Source organism: Eutrema salsugineum, unplaced genomic scaffold, assembly GCF_000478725.1.
Source record: "Eutrema salsugineum unplaced genomic scaffold, Eutsalg1_0 scaffold_9, whole genome shotgun sequence".
NCBI lineage: Eukaryota > Viridiplantae > Streptophyta > Magnoliopsida > Brassicales > Brassicaceae > Eutrema > Eutrema salsugineum.
The window spans coordinates 9199927-9223607 of NW_006256342.1; the positions used below are offsets into that span (position 1 = coordinate 9199927).

General features: G+C 34.4%; 1 protein-coding gene and 1 pseudogene across 1 annotated transcript; both read left to right on the forward strand.

Moving 5' to 3' along the window:
* Nucleotides 1-9409: 9409 nt before the first annotated feature.
* On the forward strand, nucleotides 9410-12405 carry LOC18007926 (annotated as a pseudogene).
* A 4466-nt stretch (nucleotides 12406-16871) lies between these two features.
* Nucleotides 16872-19349, forward strand: LOC18008440 (protein DETOXIFICATION 9). The gene is made up of 7 exons (XM_006391367.2): nucleotides 16872-17171; nucleotides 17260-17804; nucleotides 18151-18237; nucleotides 18325-18381; nucleotides 18475-18713; nucleotides 18803-19008; nucleotides 19115-19349. The coding sequence occupies exons 1-7, from the start codon at nucleotides 16926-16928 to the stop codon at nucleotides 19178-19180; spliced, it is 1446 nt and encodes a 481-aa protein (XP_006391429.1). The 5' UTR covers nucleotides 16872-16925; the 3' UTR covers nucleotides 19181-19349.
* Nucleotides 19350-23681: the final 4332 nt, after the last annotated feature.

Here is a 23681-nt window from a genome sequence, read left to right on the forward strand (position 1 = left end):
TGAAAAGCGCTTAAATTCTTTGTATTGATCCAACCCGGCCCGACTAAGCTGAATTCGACCCGAGTGACCCCAATCATATCCAACAAATGCGCTTAACTCGGTGTAGTAGCTCGGAGTAAGTAAAACTCTATGGCCCTGTTCGTTTTTTATCTAGATGCTGCATCTAGATTTTGCATCTAGATACAACATCTAGATACAACATCTAGATATTGTTTGTTTTGAAAACTAGGTTTTACATCAAGATGTTACGTCTAGATACTAAATTGTTTGTTTGTGAATTTAGAAAAATAGTTAGATGCAAAATACATCAAATGAAGACTTAAAAAAATATTTTTTTAAATTATTATTTTTTAATAAATGATATTTTTATCAAATTAAGTTCAAATACATGAAATTTTTTTTTTGCATTTTTTGTGAGAAAACATAATTTTGTATATTTGATGGGAAAAAATTTTACTGGAATTTTGAGTTTTTGATGAAAAATTAAGATATTATGTTTTTGACGGGAAATCAAGATTTTGGGTCAGAAACCGAGAGTTTTCGTTTTCGACGAGAAACCGAGATTTTTCGTTTTTTGCAAGAAATCGAGATTTTGCATTTTTGGCGAGAAACCGAGAGTTTTCGTTTTTGGCGGGAAATCGAGAGTTTTCGTTTTTGGGGGGAAATCGAGATTTTGCATTTTTTGCGAGAAACCTAGATTTTTCGTTTTTGATGGGAAATCGAGATTTTGTGTTTTTGGCGAGAAATCAAAATTTTGCGTTTTCGGCGGGAAACCGAGAGTTTTTCGTTTTTGGCAGAAAATCGAGATTTTGCGTTTTTGCCGAGAAATCGAGATTTTTCGTTTTTGGCTCGAAACCGAGATTTTTTTTTAGCGAGAAATCGAGATTTTGCGTTTTTGGCGAGAAATCGAGATTTTGTCTTTGGCGGGAAATCAAGGTTTTGTGTTTTTGGCGAGAAATCTAGATTTTTCGTTTTTGGTGGAAAATCAAGATTTTGTGTTTTTAGGCGGAAAATCAAGATTTTGCGTTTTTACGTTTTTTCGGGAAATCGAGAGTTTTTCGTTTTTGGCAGAAAATCGAGATTTTACGTTTTTGGCGAGAAACCGAGATTTTTTGTCTTTGACGGGAAACCGAGAGTTTTTGTTTTTGGCGAGAAACCAAGAATTAACGTTTTGGCGGGAAATCAAATTTTTTTCGTTTTTTGCGAAAAATCGAGATTTTTCGTCTTAACGGGAAATCGAGATTTTGTTATGTTTGTGGAAATCAAAATTTTGTGATGTTTGTAGAAATCGAGAATTTTATTTTAGTAAAGACATTAATGTCTTTTACCTAAACCAGATGCAAATGCTGCATCTGAACTCTCTATTTCTCAGCATCTAGGATATCCAGATTTTTGAGATGCTAAGCAATTTGCATCTAGATGCTGCATCTGAACGCAATTTTTTTGGTGAAAAAAAGAACAACATTTGGACATTTGGAGCTAGATGCAACATCCAGATACAGAAACGAACGGGGCTATATATAAATTATGTTCTCTTGAGATAAAAGGTTCAACTTTCAATACAACTTAAGTCTTACAAAAAAAAGAAAAAAAAAAAAAAAACTTAAGTCTTACATTCGATGCTTTGCTTGATCTTCGAGCATCAGTCTCTCTCTTTCTCTATTTTCACTTATCTATTCCTTGGTTTTGAGACCCAGTCTCCATCTTTTTTCCGATCACTTTTTGGCCAGTCTCTTCACGAAAGATATATTTTCTCACTAGTTCTTTACAAAAGTGCTCCCTAAAGCTTCAAATACATCGTGGATTCATCATTTCTTTCAGACCCGAGTGTCACTTAACGATCTATTCTCCTTGTTTTCCGATTTTTTTTGGTTTCCGTCATAAGATCTGGTTATTGACTTGAGCGTCCAAAAATTCTTTGAAAAAACACCACTAACTTGTTTTTCGGACTTTCATCTATTTGTTAATCTCGCACAAGATTGCCCTTAGGTGGTTGGACCCACAAACGAAAAATATTCTAAACAATATACAAGCTCTCATAGCATCTAATATCTATAATGGAAGGTTTAATTTTTAGAAAGTCTTTCACCATTAAAAAAAAGAAAAAGAAAAATAAAAGAAGAAAGTGAAATGATGAGAGACTTTTGAGCCATGTGTCTTTTATTATTAGTTCAGTTTGTACAGGAAGCATCGAATGCCATGGTTCTTGTTTTTAGAATTATTCAATTATAAAACTAAATTCTATTAAAATATTAATATTATTTTGAGGAAATACTCTTTTGAGTTTCTCACCACTAATGATGCTCACATTTTTTTTTTTTAAAATGGATGATCAATTGTTTTGGTTGCATATGCATATGTTTACTGAATTAAGGTTGGACAATCGTATGGTTTGGTCTCGGTTGGTTATTTTTCTTCTGTAGATAAACCAAGCAAAACTATTTGTACAGTTGGGTTCGCTTTGGCATGATTGATACAATTTTTGTGTTTTTTTAGTTTAGATTTAGTTCGCTTTTAATAATTTTTTTTAACAAAATATATAATCTAACTACATTTATATTAATATTTATGTAAAAATATAAAAATGTCAAAAAGTAAAATTAAAATAAAGAAAGCTTTATAAATTTTGGTTCATTTAATTTCATTTTGTTGAAGTAAAATAAAATTTGTTGTTGTTTTAATTGTTTGTTCTCAAATTTTATAAATGAGAGTCACTCTTAGGATAATGAACCCGCCGCCAGTTTTAGACATACCATCCCGACCAAAAAAAAGTATAAATTTGGAAGAAAAAAAACGCGTTTGTGGGTGAACGTAACCTCTCAAAAGATATATGATTTGAAATTGGAGGATACAATTCCACCACTTGGCTCTAAAAAATTGAAGTAGTTGAGGCAGTGATATAGACGTCAAAATACACCATCACCGTGTTTTCTAATCTTACACATGCACGTTTGTTAATTTTGCAGGATAGTTATCCTTAGTAGTTGGACGAAAATTTGGTTTTTTTCAACCTCAACTTTCAGAGAATGTTAAATTTATACTAGAACTTATGTATGTGCTTAAACATACTTAATCTTTTAATTAATTGAAATTTCATCCTTAATCTTATTTTTTTGTGCGTAAACCAACTGTTGGAGAAACGGTGTTAATTTGCAGTCAGATTTGGTCTACGTGGATGCCACGTAAGCGACACATCGTTTTTTATGTTGAAGTGTAAAAAAAATTTACAAAACGGCTTTATTTTATCCATTCGAAACCTGATGAAAAAAAAGAATTACGCCTTTTTAAAAAGTTTTTTCTGTCTCGTCTTCAACATCTCGATTTTAACACAGACATGAATTAGGGATGTCAAAATCCAGTTTTTCAACCTCTCGAAGGAATGTCTTCTTCGAGCAAACCAATTTTGACTAAAGAAAGCAGAGTGATAAACTAACAAAAGATTTGACCCAAAAAAAAAAAAACTAACAACAGACAAGACACAAAACCCAAGCTCTTTCACATCATAGATTGTTCAGCTTGTTACGCTTGTTTGAATCTACTAGAGAATTAGCTATGTGGTAACTGACCATATCTTAAGAAATTCTCTATCTCAAGCAAAACTCTATATACGAAACAACAGCTCTTTTGGCGGTGATTCTATTGCCAATCAACAAGAAAAACAAAAAATTGTCTTTGCAAATGAGAAAATGTGATAAAGATTCTATTATGATTTCTCTATGAAATGGACAAATTCCATGTTCCGAATTTACATTGCTCGAGAAATTTTTATGAGTTTCTTAATGCTCCGCAACTCTTGTCGTGTTACAGATAAGGACATATTCCTTATTAGATCTTAGGCAATATTCTCGTATATTCTCTTAGAAGTCTATACCTAATGTCTTGTAACTATATATACCTTTGTATGTTATGAATAAACTTAACGAGTTCGATACACTTTGGCATGGTATCAGAGCCGTCAAACTAAATAAAACCTAAACACAATTTTCTTCTCTTCAACGCTATCAATCATGGCAAACCAAGCTACTGTGATTCCTGAACCTACCTCTACCGATAAAGATGCTGTTACTGCATCACCTTACTACCTTCACCCCTCAGATCATCCTCACCAGATCCTCACACCGATGCTGTTAACTGGTGAAAACTACGAACGATGGGCGAAACTCACTCGCAACAACCTACGAGCCAAGCAAAAACTTGGTTTCATCGATGGTACCCTAACCAAGCCATCATCTACCTCTTCCGATTACTCTCGCTGGGTACAGATCAATTCCATGTTGGTCGGTTGGCTATACGCTAGTCTGGATCCTCGTGTTCAGAAAGCGATCTCTGTAGTTGACGACGCGAAGGTGATGTGGGAGAATCTAAAGAACCGGTACTCTGTTGGTAACGCTTCGCGTGTTCATCAACTCAAAGCTGATATTGTTTCCTGTCTGCAAACGGGTCAAACAGTTGCTGACTACTTTGGCAAACTCAAGGTTATGTGGGATGATCTCGATGACTATGAACCTTTACTCTCCTGTTGCTGTGACAATGCTACCTGTCCTATTGGTGTCAAGCACTCCACTCGGCGTGAATATGAGCGCATCCATCAGTTCCTGATGGGTCTCGATGGTGCAAAGTTTGGCACTACTCGCACCAATATTCTTGGACGCCTTAACCGCGATGACGGTCTAAACTTAGACAACATCTACTCTGAGATTGTTGCGGAAGAACGCCATCTAACTGTCGCTCGAAGCAAAGAAGAACGGATCGATGCTATAGGGCTTGCTGTTCAGTCTGGAGTAAATGCCATTGCTTCAGTCACACGCAACAGCAACACCGGTCCCTGCACTCACTGTGGACGAACAAACCACAGCGCTGATACCTGCTTCAAGCTTCATGGAGTTCCTGAATGGTATACCGAGAAGTATGGGGATTCAGGTCATGGTCGTGGTGGAAGACAAAACAGTTCTCGCGGCAGAGGAAAAGGACGTGGATCCACATACCGAGCTAACAATGCTCAACTGCAATCTGATGGTGATTTTCCCGATCTTCCTGGCGTGAGCAAAGAGACCTGGACCGCCATCATCAACCTCCTCAAACCTGACAACTCTTCCTCTAATGAAAAACTATCTGGTAACATCGATTATCTCTTGGACTCTGGAGCTTCCCATCACATGACGGGATACTTGGATTTACTTTCTGATGTTCATGATATATCTACTGGCATTGTTGTACTACCTAACGGCAAACACACGTTTGCAACTAAAGAAGGCACTTTGACTCTTGGTGGAACAATGACTCTCTACCGAGTCTTATTTGTTCCTGATCTAAACTGTACTCTGATTTCTGTCGCACGCTTACTGCGCGAGTTACACGGTTTTGCCCTATTCACTGACAAGTTATGCTTGATACATGACCGCACTTCGAAGATGCTGATTGGAGTCGGTGAAGAGGACAATGGGGTTTATCACTTGAGAGGAACGGTTTCAGCAAGTGCACACAAGGTCGAGCAAGTTGATAGCAAGGCGTTATGGCATCTCCGGTTGGGCCATCCCTCCAAGAACGTTTTATCCAGTTTTCTTAAAAACTTAGGCGATTTACCTAGTAGTAGCAGTAGTGATCTCAAAGAATTCTGTGATGTTCGCATTCGTGGAAAACAAACACGAGCTGTTTTTTCTGAAAGTCTTAATAAAGCTGATGATTGTTTCTCACTTATCCACTGCGACATTTGGGGCCCCTACAAAATGGCATCTACTTGTGGTGCTCACTATTTCCTCACCATAGTCGATGATCATTCTAGGGCTGTTTGGATACATCTATTACTGGCAAAGAGTGAAGTATCAATAGTGCTTCAAAACTTTATAGCTATGGCCGAAAGACAGTTTAAGAAAACTGTCAAGACGATTAGGAGTGACAATGGTAGCGAGTTCCTTGGGCTTCGATCTTATTTTGCTACCAAAGGCATCCTACATCAAACTTCATGCGTCTACACTCCTCAACAGAATGGACGCGTGGAACGTAAACACCGACATATTCTTGATATGGCTCGGACTCTTCTTTTTCAAGCTGAGCTTCCTACTAAATTTTGGGGCGAAAGTGTTCTAACAGCTGCGTACCTCATTAATCGAACACCAACGCCTTTGCTTGCTGGGAAAGCACCTTATGAAGTCCTTCATTCTAAGCCACCAATCTATGATCATATTCGCGTTTTCGGTTGTCTGTGTTACGCAAAGAAACATACCTCTGTCAAAGACAAGTTTCAAGAACGCGGTCGTCGCTGCATCTTCATCGGCTACCCCCACGGTCAAAAAGGATGGCGTGTTCTTGATCTCGAAACTCATGATACCTTTGTTTCTAGAGACGTCATCTTCAAAGAGAATGAGTTTCCTTATGCTCCTTCTCAGCCAGTAACTGTCGACGTCGTCCCTCCATCCATTCCACCAGTTACAGTTTTTGTCGATGATGAGATTTCTCCTTTATCTCTCACCCTACCAAGCAGGGGGAGCACTGAACCGAGTTCAGTCGCCACTGGAGAACCTGACACTTCTACAGCTCTTCCACCTAACAACGCTGTCTCACCATTGCCAGCGGTTGTCGACACTACACCACCGGTTATTCCTGTTGAACAGCTAGGTCGCGGTTTCCGAGAACGTCGACCATCTACTCGACTTGCACCATACAAACTCTACTCAGTTCGCAGTGATATAAACCCTATTCTTCTTCCACTAACGTCTTCGTCAGTATCTTCTGGTAAGTGTCGTTATCCTTTAGCTAACTTTGTTACTTGTGAAAGGTTCTCGGAGAGTCATCAGATTTTCATGGCCGCTGTCTGCCTCAATGATGTTCCTCGTACTTATGCTCAAGCTGCCAAAGATGAAAAATGGCGTAATGCAGTTTCCTTTGAGTACAATGCACTCGAAGATCAACATACTTGGGATGTCACCAAATTACCGCCTGGCGTCAAAGCGCTTGGATCAAAGTGGGTATTTCGCATCAAGTATAGGTCTGACGGTTCCATCGAACGCTACAAAGCGAGGCTCGTCGCTCTTGGCAATCATCAAACCGAAGGTCTCGATTTTAATGAGACTTTTGCTCCTGTCGTTAAAATGCCAACCGTCCGTCTGCTTCTTGATGTTGCTGCAGCCAAGAATTAGGAGCTCCATCAAATGGACGTCCACAACGCTGGAGCTCGTCCTATTGATACTCCAGATATCTACATGAAACCTCCTCCTGGCTTTAAGGCGCCTTACCATGATCCTGCTCAATATCGGAGACTTGTAGGACGGCTTGTTTATCTCACTCACACAAAACCTGAGATTTCCTATGCCGTGAACATTCTCACTCAGTTCATGCATACGCCACTTACTGACCATTGGCTCGCCGCTCTTCGAGTTGTCTGCTATCTAAAAGGCTGTCCTGGTCAAGGGATTCTCCTTTCCTCCAAATCCTCCTTGCAGATTACGGGATTCAGTGACTCCGATTGGGCGACTTGTCCTCAAACACAACGATCTTTAACCGGTTACATCGTTCTTCTTGGAGATTCTCTTGTGTCATGGAAAACTAAAAAGCAAGATACAGTGGCACGTTCTTCTACTGAGGCCGAGTATCGGGCCATGTCTATGGCGTGTCAGGAGTTGTTATGGGTAAAAGAGGTTCTCATTTCTCTCGGTATCAGTCATGATCAGCCTATGAAGCTAGTTTGCGACAGTAAATCTGCTCTTCATATCGCCTCCAACCCTGTCTTCCACGAGCGCACAAAACACATTGAATCTGATTGCCACTTTATCCGAGACGAGGTCACTGCTGGTAATCTGGTTTTATCTTATGTATCAACTAAAGAACAGCCTGCAGATATCTTTACTAAAGCCTTGGGTCGACAACAATTTCGTTTTCTTAGAGGCAAGTTGGGCGTTTGTGATCTGCACGCTCCAACTTGAGGGGGAGTGTTACAGATAAGGACATATTCCTTATTAGATCTTAGGCAATATTCTCGTATATTCTCTTAGAAGTCTATACCTAATGTCTTGTAACTATATATACCTTTGTATGTTATGAATAAACTTAACGAGTTCGATACACTTTGGCATGTCGGAGCTTCTCTCGCTTGTTCAAGAGAGAAGTGAGCATCGCACCAGGATCCGCCGAACTCTTTTGCCTTAAAGACATTTCAGGGGATTTTCTTACCCACATCGATCAGCTTTTGCCCAATCCGGAGATGCGTTTTTGCTAAAATTGAACGCTGGACTTGATTTGAGTAGATTGTGACGGAGATGATTGTTTGGGAATATGAACTGGGGATTTTCAACGACGGGTTTCAATGTTTCCTGGATAAAATTCAATCTTCCGAAATTGGACTTTAATTTTGTTTTTCAATTGTATTGTCTTTTTTTTTTGGAAATTCCATCGTAGATGCCACATAGACCATACTAGACGGCAAGTTAACACCGTCATTCCAAAATTTGGTTTATGCACAAAAAAACAACATTAGGAATGAAATTCAAATTAATTAGAAGATTAAGTATGTTTAAGCATCATACATAAGTTCTGGGATAAATTTAACATTCTTTAAGAGTTGAAGTAGGAAAAAGCCAATTTTGGACACAAATGAAAAAAACAAAAAATCCTAAACATATACCGCACCGTAAAAAAATGATTTAAAACTATGAATGTCATACGGTTCAAAACTGATATATAGAGCTATAAAATTTAGAAATGTTTTGTGGGTGGCATCTCAAAAGAACTATGATTTGAAATTGGAGGATGTAGTTCTGCCTTCTTGGGTAACGAAATGGAAGTAGTTGAGGCAGTGATGCAAACGTTACTATCCTCATTGGCTACGAACAACTACGTTAATTAGGTGTTAGACGCGAATTCAATGTTCAAAAAAATGAACTCGTATAGTGATTGTTGTACTAGACGACCCACTGAATCATTTTCCTTTATTGACTTACAAAGTCCTTACCTACTGTGCGTTTGATTTAGCTTATTTATTGGCTGTTTACCTTCAACAGCATAGTCTATGGTTTTTCATATTTTTTTGAGAGTTAAAAGAATATGGAGAGTTCTCTTGGGCTTTTGTTGGAGCTAATTAATCCCAACTTTGCCAATTCATATTATTCGAGCTAGAGTGTTTTTTTTTTTGGATTTTAGGGTTTGTGAAGAAAGAATTTTGGAGATTTCCAAACTAAAAATCGGGTCGAAGAAGGAGAACTAAAGTCTTCAAAGACACTGTCTAGCTAACTTTTTGTAGGTCTACAATGGCTTGATCAACACGCAAACTTCGTGATTTGCTAGTGATAAATTTGGAGTATTATTTTACGATAGCCAAAATTGAATTAAAATTAAAAAAAAAAACATTTTCCCCTCTTCTTTAATGTTACAAACTTACAATATCTTGTATAATATTCTAGGTTGTGTTAGGGTTAAAAACTGACGTAGGTTTTGGGTATATGTAAAAGAGATTAAATAGAATATGAAAGTGTATTAGGGGTTTTGAAAACATTATTGCGGACAATTGCATATTTGGAACTTTTAACATTAAACTTGTGAACTCACTCACATAGTCTCGAGTGTTACCTATCAATTTATTCAAAGTGTCTATTAATACAATTTTATAAAATCTAAAGTTAAAATAAATTCGACCAAACTTTCCATATTTTTTTTAACCAGAAGGAAGATGAAGAGTATTGAAGCTCCATTACTGGTGAAGACCAAACAATCAGGAGAAGAAAAAGAAAAAGTAGAAGAAGAAAATGAAGAAGAAGAAGAAGGTGAAGAAGAGGAAGAGGAAGAGAAGATAAGATGGGAGAAGATGAAGAAGGTTGCTTCAATGGCTGCTCCAATGGTCGCCGTGAACATGTCTCAGTTTCTTCTTCAAGCAACTTCTACGATGATCGTCGGTCACCGGAGCGAACTCTCCCTAGCCGGAGTTGCCCTTGGAAGCTCCTTTGCTGACGTCACCGGGTTTGGTGTCGTCGTAAGCAAACTTGTGGAATCTAATTTTTCATTGTGATTTTCTAGTCAGTTTTTGTTTTTATATATAATCGGTATAATCATATTGTATACAATAGTTTGGACTTTCAGGTGCATTGGAAACACTATGTGGCCAAGCATTTGGAGCAGAACAATATAACAAGCTCGGTTCCTACACTTTCACTTCCATGGTTTATCTCTTGATCATCTCTTTTCCCATTTCTATTCTCTGGATGTTCATAAACCAGATCCTGATTTTGCTTCACAAGACTCTCAAGTCGCTGAGTTAGCCTCTGCTTACTGTCTCTGGCTCATACCAGCATTATTCAGTTACTCCATTCTCGAGCCGCTGGTTAGATATTTTCAGCCGCAGAGATTGATCTTTCCATTGGTCTTGAGCTCTCTAGCTGCTCTTGCTTTCCATGTTCCTCTCTGCTGGCTATTGGTTCATAAATTCGAGTTTGGAGTCAAAGGAGCGGCTGTGTCTATAGGTATCTCCTACTGGTTTAACGCGATTTTCCTATGGGTTTACATGAAACGCTCTCGAGCTTGTGTCCAAACACGGATTTTTATGTCCAATGATGTGTTTCTTCACACAAGAATCTTCTTTCAGTTTGCGGTTCCTTCTGTAATGATGTGTTGGTAAGTATTTAAAGTTTTATAGAATTTTATCATCAACCAAGTTTTTTTTTTTTTTTCCGCAAATCAAATTTTATTAATTATGAAAAGGATTACAATCAGCAAATACAGAGATAACCATAATGGTGGATACAATTTATCTGAATAGAAAAGACCATTAGGTGGTCCATATTTTGCTAAAAAATGAGCAGGATTATTATGCTTTCTTGAAGTAAATGAGCAGGATCATCAACCAAGTTATTGTTCTTTTTTCACGGGATTAGATTGAGTTTCGGTTTGACGTATTTAGTTACTTAAAAAATAATAATTAAAATGGATTTTTTTCTGTTTTGTTGTTCTTTACTATCTTTTAATAAGTTTTAAAAAGAAAAATTCCAATAGATCAACCAAGTTATGGTAGTATAGTGGTCATTGGCTCATTATTGGCTAACCTCTGGATATTAGTCTGGGTATCGTTTTGATATCTTTAGATATCAGAAAAAATAATATGCTATAATGGATCTTTCTGTTTTTTTTTTTTCCTTTTACAGCCTTTTTAACACTTAGTTTTTTGTTTTGTTTTTTCTGTTTATTGTTCTTCCTTCCTTCGATAGCCTTGAGTGGTTAGCTATCGAGGTGATCTACTTTGCTGTCTGGTCTTCTACCCAACTCAAAGCTCGAAACTTCAGTTCTTTCAATTTGGTATTGCATCAAACCACAACAAATATATTTACTATTCAACTTCATTATATAAGCTTTGATATTTGGATTGAACAGCCTCACGACCTCGTGTTTGCACTTCAATCTGGTGAATGGAATTGGCGATGCAGCAAGGTTTGCTTCACTTTAATAGTCTAAATCCTAAATTCACTCAATGTTATTATCAAGTTATTTTATTTTTCTATTTTCGATATGGTTAGTACCAATGTGGCGAACGAGCTAGGAGCTGGGAATCCGCGAGGGGCTCGTGATTCCGCATCAGCTGCTATTATAATTGTAGCTGTTGAGTCAGTCGTTGTGAGCTCTATTCTCTTCTTATCTCGCAATGTATGGCCTTATGCTTATAGTAATGTGGAGGAAGTAACTCGCTATGCGACCGAGATGACTCCCATTCTTTGCATCTCAATCCTAATGGACAGCTTCTTAACCATCCTATCCGGTTATCCTTCTAACCATACTATCCGGTTTAGGAACCGAGTTTTAAATGTTTATGATCTTAAACTTGAATCTTTTGCTTGTGTTTAGGGATTGTGAGAGGAACACGGTGGCAGCAAATTGGAGCTTATGTGAACATAGCTTCTTATTATATCATTGGTTTTCCCATTGGACTTCTATTGTGCTTTCATCTTCACTTCAATGGGAAAGGACTCTGGGCCGGTATAGTCTCAGGATCAACACTAGAAACCCTAGTCCTCTTTCTTGTTATTGGATTCACAAATTGGAACAAAGAGGTAACTAGAATCGCGTAATCGCTTTGTTTTTTTTGTTTCCAATAATTTGTTCGTTTTTCGAGACTTTAAGCTACTATTTGTTTCTACTTATTTGGAGGATTTTACAGGCAAACAAAGCTAAGGAGAGAATACTAGATGATTCATTGCTTGGTTGTTGAAGTATAGATACGAATTATGGGTGAACATGAAATGTCTTTTTAGTGTGTTTCTTTATGAAACTTCTATTGCTTTGGATTTTAATTTTTTTCTACTCCACTTATTCCTAAGAGGATATATATAATAGATATCCAAGGTTGAAATGTATGAGTTATGCGATTATTGTAAGTGATTTTTTTTGGGTATAATATTGTAAGTGATTTTGAGAGAAAAATATAAAAAAGAACTATGGATTACCCCTAGATATTAAAATTATGATAAATTTTCTCCAATACAGTAAATACGATTGTCGGGTAATCGATCAAAGAAGATTAATGGCTATAACTGCCCTATGAATGATCGTTCATTAAAAGTAATAATTTGTTAAAATTTAATGGGAAAAATTGAAAATTTTGTACAGAAAATTACTTCCGTTCCATTTCATAAGATGTTTCAGGTAAATGCACTACAACCAATTGGTGAGATATGTGACACAATAAGCGGTGCATGAATAAGCCGGCCCACAATTATATGACACTATATATACCAAAGAAATTTATCTAAACTTAATGCTCCAAATTTTTTAATAAAATTTAAATTTTTTAATAAATTTTGGTGCGGCCAGCCCAGCACAATCATGATTATTGTTAGAAAAAAAAAAAAGAAGGAGATACATGCTCTCACATCTCTAGGTCAACAGAGAGTTGATTGCATTTACATACCATATGTTTACTTTGATATGGTTTCACTTTGATTTTTTGGGTTTTTTATTTACCGGTAAACCAAACAAAATTACTTGTAAAATTATGTGGAAGTCGGGTTTGATACATATTTAGTTATGTTTCGAAAATTCAGTTTGCATTTAATAAAAAAAAGCTTTAAAACATGAATCTATAATGATTTAACTGATGTTATATTTTATGTAATATGATTAAATCTATTACATACTAGTATATAATTAGTAAAAACAAAAAAAGCCAGCCCACAGTTATATGACACTATATATACCAAATAATTTTTTTTTTACATTGATGCTCCAAAAATTTGGCACCTAAAGGCGTTACACTTTACGACCTTTAGTCCAAGACCAGCCGAGCACAACCATGATTGTTAGAAAGAAAAAAAAAAAATTAAAGAGATATATGCTCTCACATTTCTAGGTTAACAGAGATTTGGTTTCATTTGTAGACCATATGTTTACTTTGATATGGTTTCACTTTGATTTTTTGGGTTTCTTATAATAAAATTATTTGTAAAATTAAGTTGGAGTCGGTAAGATACATTTTTAGTTATGTTTTGAAAATTTATACATTTTTAGTTATGTTTCGAAACTTTAGTTTGCATTTAATAAAAAAAGATTTAAAACATGAATCTATAATGATTTATTGATTTTATATTTTATATAATATGATTAAATCTATTACGTACTAGTATGTAATTAGTAAAAAAATAAATTTGCCAACTACACGTACCAACTATAGTACTTTGCATGGCCACATACAGACTTAAAAAATGTATATTTACCTACGTACATGCATGGTGACAAATTTAATGGATATATAGGGTTATGACATGTTTTGTGTTACGTGATTTATATGAACATGTCTTATACATTAGTTGGTGTGGGTAAATGTACAATTTTTTTAGTTAGTATGTGTGACCATTCAAAGTACCATAATCGGTGTAGTTGGAAATCTTTTTTTCAAACTTCAAAAACACTTTCATTTAGTTCGGTTACGTGTAAATCGGTTCTGTTTCAATTGTTTGAGTTCACAAAAAAAAACCCAATCATTTATTAAGAATTTATTTCGATCGGATCATTTAAACAATGTTTTCGCTGGCTTTGCCCCATACAAGCGACAGTCTGAAATAAGCAAAATGATTTATGACTTGGAGGCCGCAAGCCCGCAACTCTGCTACTTGTGTGACGAAATTGAAGTTGTTGAGTCAGTAATGAAGACGTTACCATCCTATTTCCTTTTTTTTTTGGTTTCGCACACTGTAATAAAACTACGGTAGGTGTTAGACGCGAAATTCAATGTTTTTCTCGACAGTTTGTGGAAACTTTTCTGTAAAGTAAAATAATGTAAATGAATGCAATAAATACAAAAGTAGGTCCAGTATCCATTAATATGCGGAAAATGGGAACCGTTTGAAGTGAACACCTTACACTAAATATACCAAAATACACTAAATATATCAAAATAGTAATAATAATTGGTTTTGAGTTAGAAACGCATGAAACTTAACAGTATGAATTCATACTGTTTAATCTGATTCATTATCAATCTGATTATAATCTACTTTAAAAGTTGGTTTCATTGATTATGCTGGCCAGAGAACCATCATTTCCAGAGAGACGTAGAAATAATATTTTATATCTAAAGTTAGAAATTTTTTTAAATAATATATAAAAAAACATGTACTAATTTCACTGATTACCAATTAGTTTTAAATTAGAATTTCATAAAACCATATTTAACAGAAACCACTAACCAACTACCACTTAGTTAACAGTATTGCCTTTTGATGTCCATATGAGCTTATATAATGGTGGAAAATCCGATTGTTGACATAAATGGTAAAAAAAAACTAACATAAAAAATCGCAGTACAGTTAGTATTCAGAAATGGCATTACGGTAAACAATGACGGATTCGATATATTTCAATTGATAAGAAATGATGGTATGTTATGTATTATTTTATTTTATAAAGTTACTGTGAATATGAAGTTGTTGTACACGTGATTAGAGTTTGTTTAGCATTAAGGAAAAAAAGAAAATCAAATCTATCAAAATGCTGTGTTGTATACTTCTACTCCAACTTCATTTTGATGCATGCACGCGAACTAGAAAAGAAATTAAATATTTCAGTTGTTCCCTTACAAAATAACTAAGTTGGTTCTTGAAGCTCAATTATATTTTATATTAATATCAAATTTAATTAGGGCCATGTGAGGATTTTCTTATCAAAAGTTACATTTAAAGCATAAAATCACATTTTAAAAAAAAATATTAGTCTAAAATAATTTGTTTTCCTTATAAAAATATTTTCTAATAATTTATAAATAATATTGCATAAATTAAAATGTACTATTATTTATTATGATTGTTTACTTTTTCTATTTATATATATAAAAATCAAAGAGGAGGAAAATGAATATTGCCATTTTTTCTAAGATAAAAAAATATTTTGCAGATTATATATCTGCAAAAGATATTCAAATTGATGTAATTAATATCAAACAAAGTATTTATTTAAATTAGAACTTGGAAATTAATAGAAAAAATTTGAATTTTTAATATAAAGAGTAAATTATGATTCATCTCGATTTGTGAAAAATAAAAATTAAAAAAATGTCATAAAAAAAGAAAAATATATTATAGAAAGAGACAAGAAAGAACGGTACCAGTCTACCAATCAGAGACGAATCTAACTCAGCAAGTATGGGCGCAAGTGCATCCATTATTTTTTTTTAAGAAAAAATTATTAAAGAATATTGTTTAGGTTTTAAAAGAAAATCAGCCAAAACTTATCTGCACACCCATTGATTTTTTTTTTGGTTTGCCCTTCTAATTTTATGAATTTATGATTTTATCTTTATTGTCTTTTTGTCAAAGTATCTTTATTGTTTTGATATTTACTAATATGTGCTCCAATAATAATATGTGTTTAGACTTTAGATCCATCTCTGTACCAGATACCACGCCTATTATTAAATTGTAGGGTCTTCGATTTGAACAATTAAATTCACGGTCTTGCGCACAAACGAAACAGGAGTCTATCGAGTGGACCAGCATAATTTGTATATTTACCAGGGTGGATCTCCAAAGTATGCAACTTGTGTAATATAATATAGGTTCATTTGGCCTATCGGAACGCTCCATTTGTACTTTGATCGATTTTCTAAATTTTCTTTTCTTTATTTTTATTGACAACAATTTCATCAAAGAAACAAAAAAAACTTCAATTAAACAAAAATCTATGGTTCAAAATAAATATACATTCATCAAACAAATAATATCAAACAAATAATATATATTGTTCAAAATAAATATATTGTCCAGAAATTAAGTTTACGAACTTTAATTAAACAAAATCTGCCATCATTACAACTATAGCCTTTCGTATATTAACATCTAAGTTTTTCGGTAAATAAAACCAACTTCTACATACATGAAAAAAGTAGCAGTAACACTTTATATTTTTTTTTTTCCGGCAGTAGCAGTAACACTTTATAATTACGGTTTTTGCTAACAAAGGATAAAAATCTATCATTGGTAGCATTGTTTTAGTAATTTGAAAAGATTTGCATGGCATTTCCAAGATTATTTTAATAACCCATCCTAAATATTCAAAAAGCCTCAATTTTATACGAATATAATATTAATTATAAAATATTGTTATCATTTGTGTATGTAATAAGTGCTTTTTGGATCAACAACATAATTTACGAATTTGAATCTAAATGGTAATATAACGATAACATTTACATAAATCATTAGCCTACAATTTTTAAGTGTTTTTATTCAAGAGCCGACAGGATTTTTCACATGTAGATATGCACTGCTCACGTTTATTAGCATATATTAAGTGGTAACCTTTATCTTCAATGAATAAGTCAATATATGCAACGTGTCTATCTTTTTCGGGCGCGTGTATATATGAAGATTTTAACTCATTAATAACACCAAAAGTCTTGGCAAAAAATAATACAGTCAAATATATTCGACCCAATTTCCCATATTTTCTTACCAGAAGGAAAAATGAAGAGTATTGAAGCTCCATTACTGGTGAAGAACAAACAATCAGAAGAAGAAGAGAAAGATAAAATAAGATGGGAGAAGATGAAGAAGGTTGCTTCAATGGCTGCTCCAATGATCGCCGTGAACATGTCTCAGTATCTTCTTCAGGCAACTTCAATGATGATCGTTGGTCACCGGAGTGAACTCTACCTTGCCGGAATCGCCCTTGGAAGCTCCTTCGCTAGCGTCACTGGTTTTGGTATCCTCGTAAGTAAATTTTCTTTTATCTTGTGTGATTCTCTAATCACTTTTTTCTATAATATGATTGGTTTAATAATCATATAGTATACAATAGTTTGGACTTTCAGGTGCTTTGGAAACACTGTGTGGCCAAGCATTTGGAGCAGAACAATATCACAAGCTTGGATCCTACACTTTTACTTCCATGATTTTTCTCTTGATCATCGCTCTTCCGATTTCTATTCTCTGGATGTTCATGAACCAGATCCTGATTTTGCTTCACCAAGACCCTCAAATCGCTGAGTTAGCAGCTGTTTACTGCCTCTGGCTCATACCGGCATTATTCGGTTACTCGGTTCTCGAATCGCTGGTTCGATATTTTCAGTCACAAAGATTGATCTTTCCAATGGTCTTGAGCTCTCTAGCCGCTCTGGCTTTCCATGTTCCTCTCTGTTGGCTAATGGTTCACAGATTCGAGTTTGGAGTCAAAGGAGCGGCTGTGTCTATAGGTATCTCCTACTGGCTTAACGCGATTTTCCTTTGGGTTTACATGAAACGCTCTCGAGCTTGTGTCCAAACGCGGATTTATATGTCCAAAGATGTGTTTCTTCACACAAGAATCTTCTTTCAGTTTGCGGTTCCTTCTGCAATGATGTGTTGGTAAGTATGTAAAGCTTTATAGAAAATCTCAGTAGATAAACCAAATGATGGTACTTTAGTGGTTATCATTGGCTGAATTCTAGATATTAGTCTTGAGTTTTGGTTTGAGATCTTTGGTAATAAAATAACTATTTTCTAATGGATCTTTTTTTTTCCTTACAACCCTTTTAACACATTTCTTTCTTTAATGTAAAGCTTTATAGATTACTCAATAGATTAAACAAATGATGGTATTCTAGTCGTAACTGGATATTAGTATGAGTTTTCGGTTTAAGATCTTTGGTTATAAAAAATAATATTTTCTGATGTTTTTTTTTCTTCTTTACCATCATCCTTCCTTCAATAGCCTTGAGTGGTTAGCTTTCGAGGTGATTACTTTGCTATCTGGTCTTCTACCCAACTCAAAGCTCGAGACTTCGGTTATTTCGATTTGGTAAAGCATTGAACCACAAAAAATTATACACTCCTCTGTGCTTAACTTTTCTTTTATTTCTAAGCCTTGATTTTTGGGATTGAGCAGTCTTACTACCTCTTCATTGCATTACAATCTAGTAAATGGAATCGGTGATGCAGCAAGGTTTGCTTTTACTTTTAATACTCTAAATTAAAAGCACAATTTTCACACATTTCCATTTTTAGTTTATATTTCTTTTTTTTCCATATTGTTTAGTACCAATGTGGCGAATGAGCTAGGAGCTGGGAATCCTCGAGGTGCTTGTGATTCCGCATCAGCTGCGATAATAATTGCAGCTGTTGAGTCAGTTGTTGTAAGCTCTACTCTCTTCTTATCTCGTAATGTATGGCCTTATGCTTATAGCAATGTGGAGGAAGTAACTCGCTATGTGACCGAGATCACTCCCATTCTTTGCATTTCAATCCTAATGGACAGCTTCTTGACCGTCCTCTCAGGTTAGCCAATTTTTAACCATCCTCTCCGGTTTTAGGAACCATATTTTTAATTTTCCTCATTCATAAACCAAATATTTTGTTGTGTTTAGGAATTGTGAGAGGAACAGGGTGGCAGAAAATTGGAGCGTATGTGAACATAGCTTCTTATTATATCATTGGTATTCCAATTGGACTTCTATTGTGTTTTCATCTTCACTTCAATGGGAAAGGACTTTGGGTTGGTTTAGTCTCAGGATCAACGCTACAAACGCTAATTCTCTCTCTTGTAGTTGGATTCACCAATTGGTCCAAAGAGGTGATTAAAACCGCATAAATCGCTTTGTTTTTGTTTCTAATCCTTTGTTCGATTTTCGATACATTTGAGCTAATATTGGTTTCTACTTAAATGGGAAATTTTGCAGGCAATCAAGGCTAGGGAGAGAACACTAGATGAGAAAGTTTGGAAACATGACCCATTGGTTAACTGAAGATGGATGAATTAGTTGAACATTGATTTGCCTTTTTAGTTAGATTGATCAAAAAACTTCAACGGTTTTGGATTTTGATATTTTTCTACTCTACTAATTCCTTAAAAAAATGTATATGCTAAAAATGTATGGGACCTAAATAAAGTCAAGCGTTGATTTTGAGAGAGAATTAGAGATTTTTATATAATTTGATTTTGTTTCCCACCGACGTATCACGAATCGGGTGAATACAGAAATAGTGAGATCTCGAGGGTGATTATAATATTAATCATCTGTAATACCACTTGACTCGATCGCAATAATGTATATAATAATGATAACCAAAGGAGCAAAAAGCAAAATTTAAATACTTTTCCCGACAAGAGATGAGAGAGATGCTCTTATAGTCAAGGTGATTGTAATGCGGACAACACGTTACATGTGGAAGAATATTTCCCATTAGAGGAAAAACACATGGATATTTTACATTGAAGGTCAAGAAAGTCGAAACATTTTCAATACCATCCCAAGAAACAAAAATAACTTTTTGGAACTAAAGAAACAAAAATGTTTTTGTTTTTTTACTAAAAAAACAAAAATGTTGGACATGAAAAATGAATAACACAAAGAGATACTGTGTAATAAAGAGTGATTGAGGTCAATATACATAATTGACTAGTTTATTGGGTATATAATAATGTTATTTTAAAAATTAGAAAAGTAACAAAAAGAAACTTTTTAAAGCTATTAAAGTCCTTTGATAACACTTGATTTTGACCACTTTTCACCATTGATTTTAAATGCTTTTTCAAAAGTTTTTTATTATGATTTTCATGTATTTGTAGTTTCAAGGCTATTTTCAGGAAACTTAAGGAATATGATGTATGGAAGAAATCCACATTTTTACCTCAGAGTCAGACCGTCAGAAGTTCAGCCTCAAATGAAGACTTTCTCACCGTCCAATCCAGCTCAAATTTGGATAAAATCAAGAGGAGACAACCAGCTTTCCATAACACTTTACATCACAAAGATCCAACGGTGCAATTAAAAGATACATGGAGAACAAGTTGACCCAGTTCACCAGTCCCGGAAGACTCTCACCCGCGGGAAACACATGTTTTACCTATCCTGGAAGACTCTCACCCCCGGTGGACCTTAGGACGAGCCACAAAGCCCAACATCAAAGCCCACTTCGCCATTTCTCTTCAGAAAAGCCCTAAATGAGACCTGAAAGACCTTAGGACCTATAAATACATTGTTTAGCAGTCCTAAACGGGTGTGTGCTCATGTAATGAGATTTTGAGCCACCAAACTTTGTTTTTCTAGGGTTAGGCGATGGAGATGGGGATTCTTCCCCAGATCCATTGTTCTTTCTCCTTTTTATCTTATTAACTTTTCTGTTTCATTTTTTTTGCATTCTTCTATGTCGTTTATCAGTCATTGCATCATGTAGATTAGTCCCAGAGAGTCAATTGTTTGAAGATATCGACAAACATATATATATCGATTAGGATTTCTATTGTTCTTAGCTATATTCTGGATCTCATATCTTCTAAGTTGTTCGTAAAGCATGAGAGTAGATTCATGTCCTATTCTCTGAGCCTAGGATCGATCAGAGCTACGAGAGTGTTGTATCAGATCATCCATACCTAGCTTCAAAAGAACATAGTCGCTATAGGAGTCGAGAGCTACCTATAGAGAAGATGTGAGCAGACAAATTCAAAGTCCAATGCATGATCTTAAGTTTAGCATGAGAGCGAGAGTTAATTGCTAGATCTAAGAGATTAGTTGATTAAGATGACAACAGTTGGTTAATCATACATATGTCTATTCTAGTTCAATGCAGATTCCCAGAAACAGATTAAGATAAATCGCCCGGAAGCTAATTGGAAATGCCATCATACATCGATGAAAGTTACCTGGAGAAGTCTAAATCGCCACCTATAAGTTTAAGAGTCTCTAGTTTGAATCGATATGCTTTAGATGTTCTTTTTACAATTCATCTTGCATTGCATTTCTTGTGAATACTAGATTAGGTTTAGTTTAGATCTTAACCAAAAACCCCAAAGCTTTTATTGGTTTATGAGTTTGCTTATTTCCCAGTTTATTGTTTCTTGCAGATTAGACATCCTCCTTGTGGATCGACACCCTAAGTCCTACAACGTACATCTGTGCACTTGCAGACACTAGGGTTTTATAAATTTAAAACTTAAGGAGGACCAACGGGCTTGTTAAAAAACAACCCTAGGCCCGCAAGCCCATCATCCTTCTCTTTTTGATTTAATTATGTAAATGTCATTATAAGAAAAAAATTTATTTATCTCGGTACCACAGTTCATTTTATGTTACTGTTCATCTGTTAGCAAAAATACTATTCATCACCGATAGTACTGTTCATCTTTGCCAAATTTTGGATAATAAATTAACATCTCATAAAAAACTATTTGGCTAAAATGCTAACAAGTTATATAGTATATTAATGTGCTAACATTGATATTTGATATTATTATTAACCTACTAACAATAGAATTATATTGATCGATAACAATAGTAAAATATTGGTTTGTATTGTTAACAAGTATTAGTTTTTATTGTTAGCAGGTTAATAATAATATCAAAAATTATTGTTAGTATGTTAACAAACATTATATTTTATTGTTTGCTCGTTAACATGTCTCATACATATTGTTAATACGTTAAAAGTGTTAGATATTAATGTTAACATGTTAACCAAATAATTCTCTATTAAATTTTAACTATCATAACATGCTAAAAATATACTTACCCTAATGTAATCACTTAAATTCTAATTAATGAAGAAGATGTTAAAAAAATGTAAAAAATATTTCATTTTTTTTCTTACAAAGTTAACATGATAACAATGATTATAACAAATTACATGGAATTATATCGATAACAATGATATATTATATGCTAACATTAGTATCCATTCATAATACCGTTGTGGTGGTGATGGTGACCAGAGATAATATACCGGATTGTTTAATTCTAATTTGATTGGATTTAAAGAATTTCCTACGAAAATCAGACAAATCGAAGTACAAATTGGACTCGTTGAACTTGAAATCTGAATCAATGGCGATGTGGTAAGATTGATCTGCGGGAAGGAAATGATGACTCGGCCATGAGTACTGGATTTTTGTCGACGCTTTTGAGATGATGAAGAAGAAAAGATGTGAGGTGAGACAATATGTGAGCAGATTTTTTTAAATTAAAGAAAAAGGTAAATGGAGTGCTTTATAAATTTCTTTATCGAAACACTGTACGAAAACGTGTGAGATCACGCACTTAATTTACGAATCTTCTATTACTACTTTGCAATTTTTCTGAAATAAATGTGAGAACCTGTTTTTTTAAGAATATTCACAAACGACAAACACGTGATTTGAAGTGTTGTAGCTTAATAAAATAATTTTTTTTTTGACAAAAGCGATTAAAAATTAAAGAAGCATTGTAGTTTTGATAACGATTAAGAAGCTCCATGGGTTTAATTCAGAGGATCATGATAAACATGAATTGAAAAGTAATTAAGAAGCCAATCATCAGATTATTGTAGTTCTGATATCTCTATATTATTATTTGAGTAGATATTTACATAAATAAACTTTTATTTATAAAATATTAAAGATTATTTTACATAAATAAATATTTATTTATAAAATATTACATAAATAAACTTTTACTTAAAAGATATACATAAATAAACTTTACAAATATAGAAAGCTTAATTAAATATTTCTCCATAAGAGATAGCTAAATATTGAGTTTATAGATTTGTTTTCCATATATATAGATATAACTCAAAAGTGTATTTAGTTTCTTTACTTATTAAATACTAGGTGGGGATCCGCGCGATGCGCTGGTTTGCAAGGTTGATGAAGCTGAGTACTTAATTTTTTTTTTATAATATCAAAACGCTGATGTATTATAGAAACTTTTAATTGTGGAAGAGCATTCATAGTCATCAAATTGGTTAGTTGGATAATTGTATTTTTAAAAAAATTCATTAATTCTGCAAACACCATTATTATTTTGTATTCTATTTGTTTTATGTTTGATTCTCGACAATGAGGACAATCACTAATAGGAAAAAGATAAGTAAACTAAAATGTCATTTAATAAATAATTAAATAAACCATTTAAATAGTAAAATTCTAAACCTTAAAAAAAAAAACTATAGTTTCCTTACATTCTGAAAGACGGCTTTGTATACAACGTTCAAAGTCTTGGTATGTGGCTGACCCATTGTATCCGTTATCAGAATCTTCAAACCAGCTCTTGAAGTAACACGTGATATAGCCACATAAAGTTGTCCATGGGAAAATACTGGTTTTGGTAAATACATGTCAACCTTTTGCAAAATCTGTCATTGACTTTTATTGATAGTCATTGCATAGGCGATAGCTACCGGAAATTATCTACGCCTCATTCTAAAAGGAAATCTTGTCTCTGTGGGGGAAACAAATATTTGTGGGATCAAGATCTTTTGACCAATATATTC

What these genes read in the sequence shown, in the direction of transcription:
- LOC18008440 (XM_006391367.2), top strand. Translation starts at nt 16,926, where the DNA reads ATGAAGAGTATTGAAGCTCCATTACTGGTGAAGAACAAACAATCAGAA. An exon ending in TCACTGGTTTTGGTATCCTC is followed by an intron (nt 17,172 to 17,259) that starts GTAAGTAAATTT and finishes AGTATACAATAG; the next exon opens with TTTGGACTTTCAGGTGCTTT. An exon ending in ACTTCGGTTATTTCGATTTG is followed by an intron (nt 18,238 to 18,324) that starts GTAAAGCATTGA and finishes GGGATTGAGCAG; the next exon opens with TCTTACTACCTCTTCATTGC.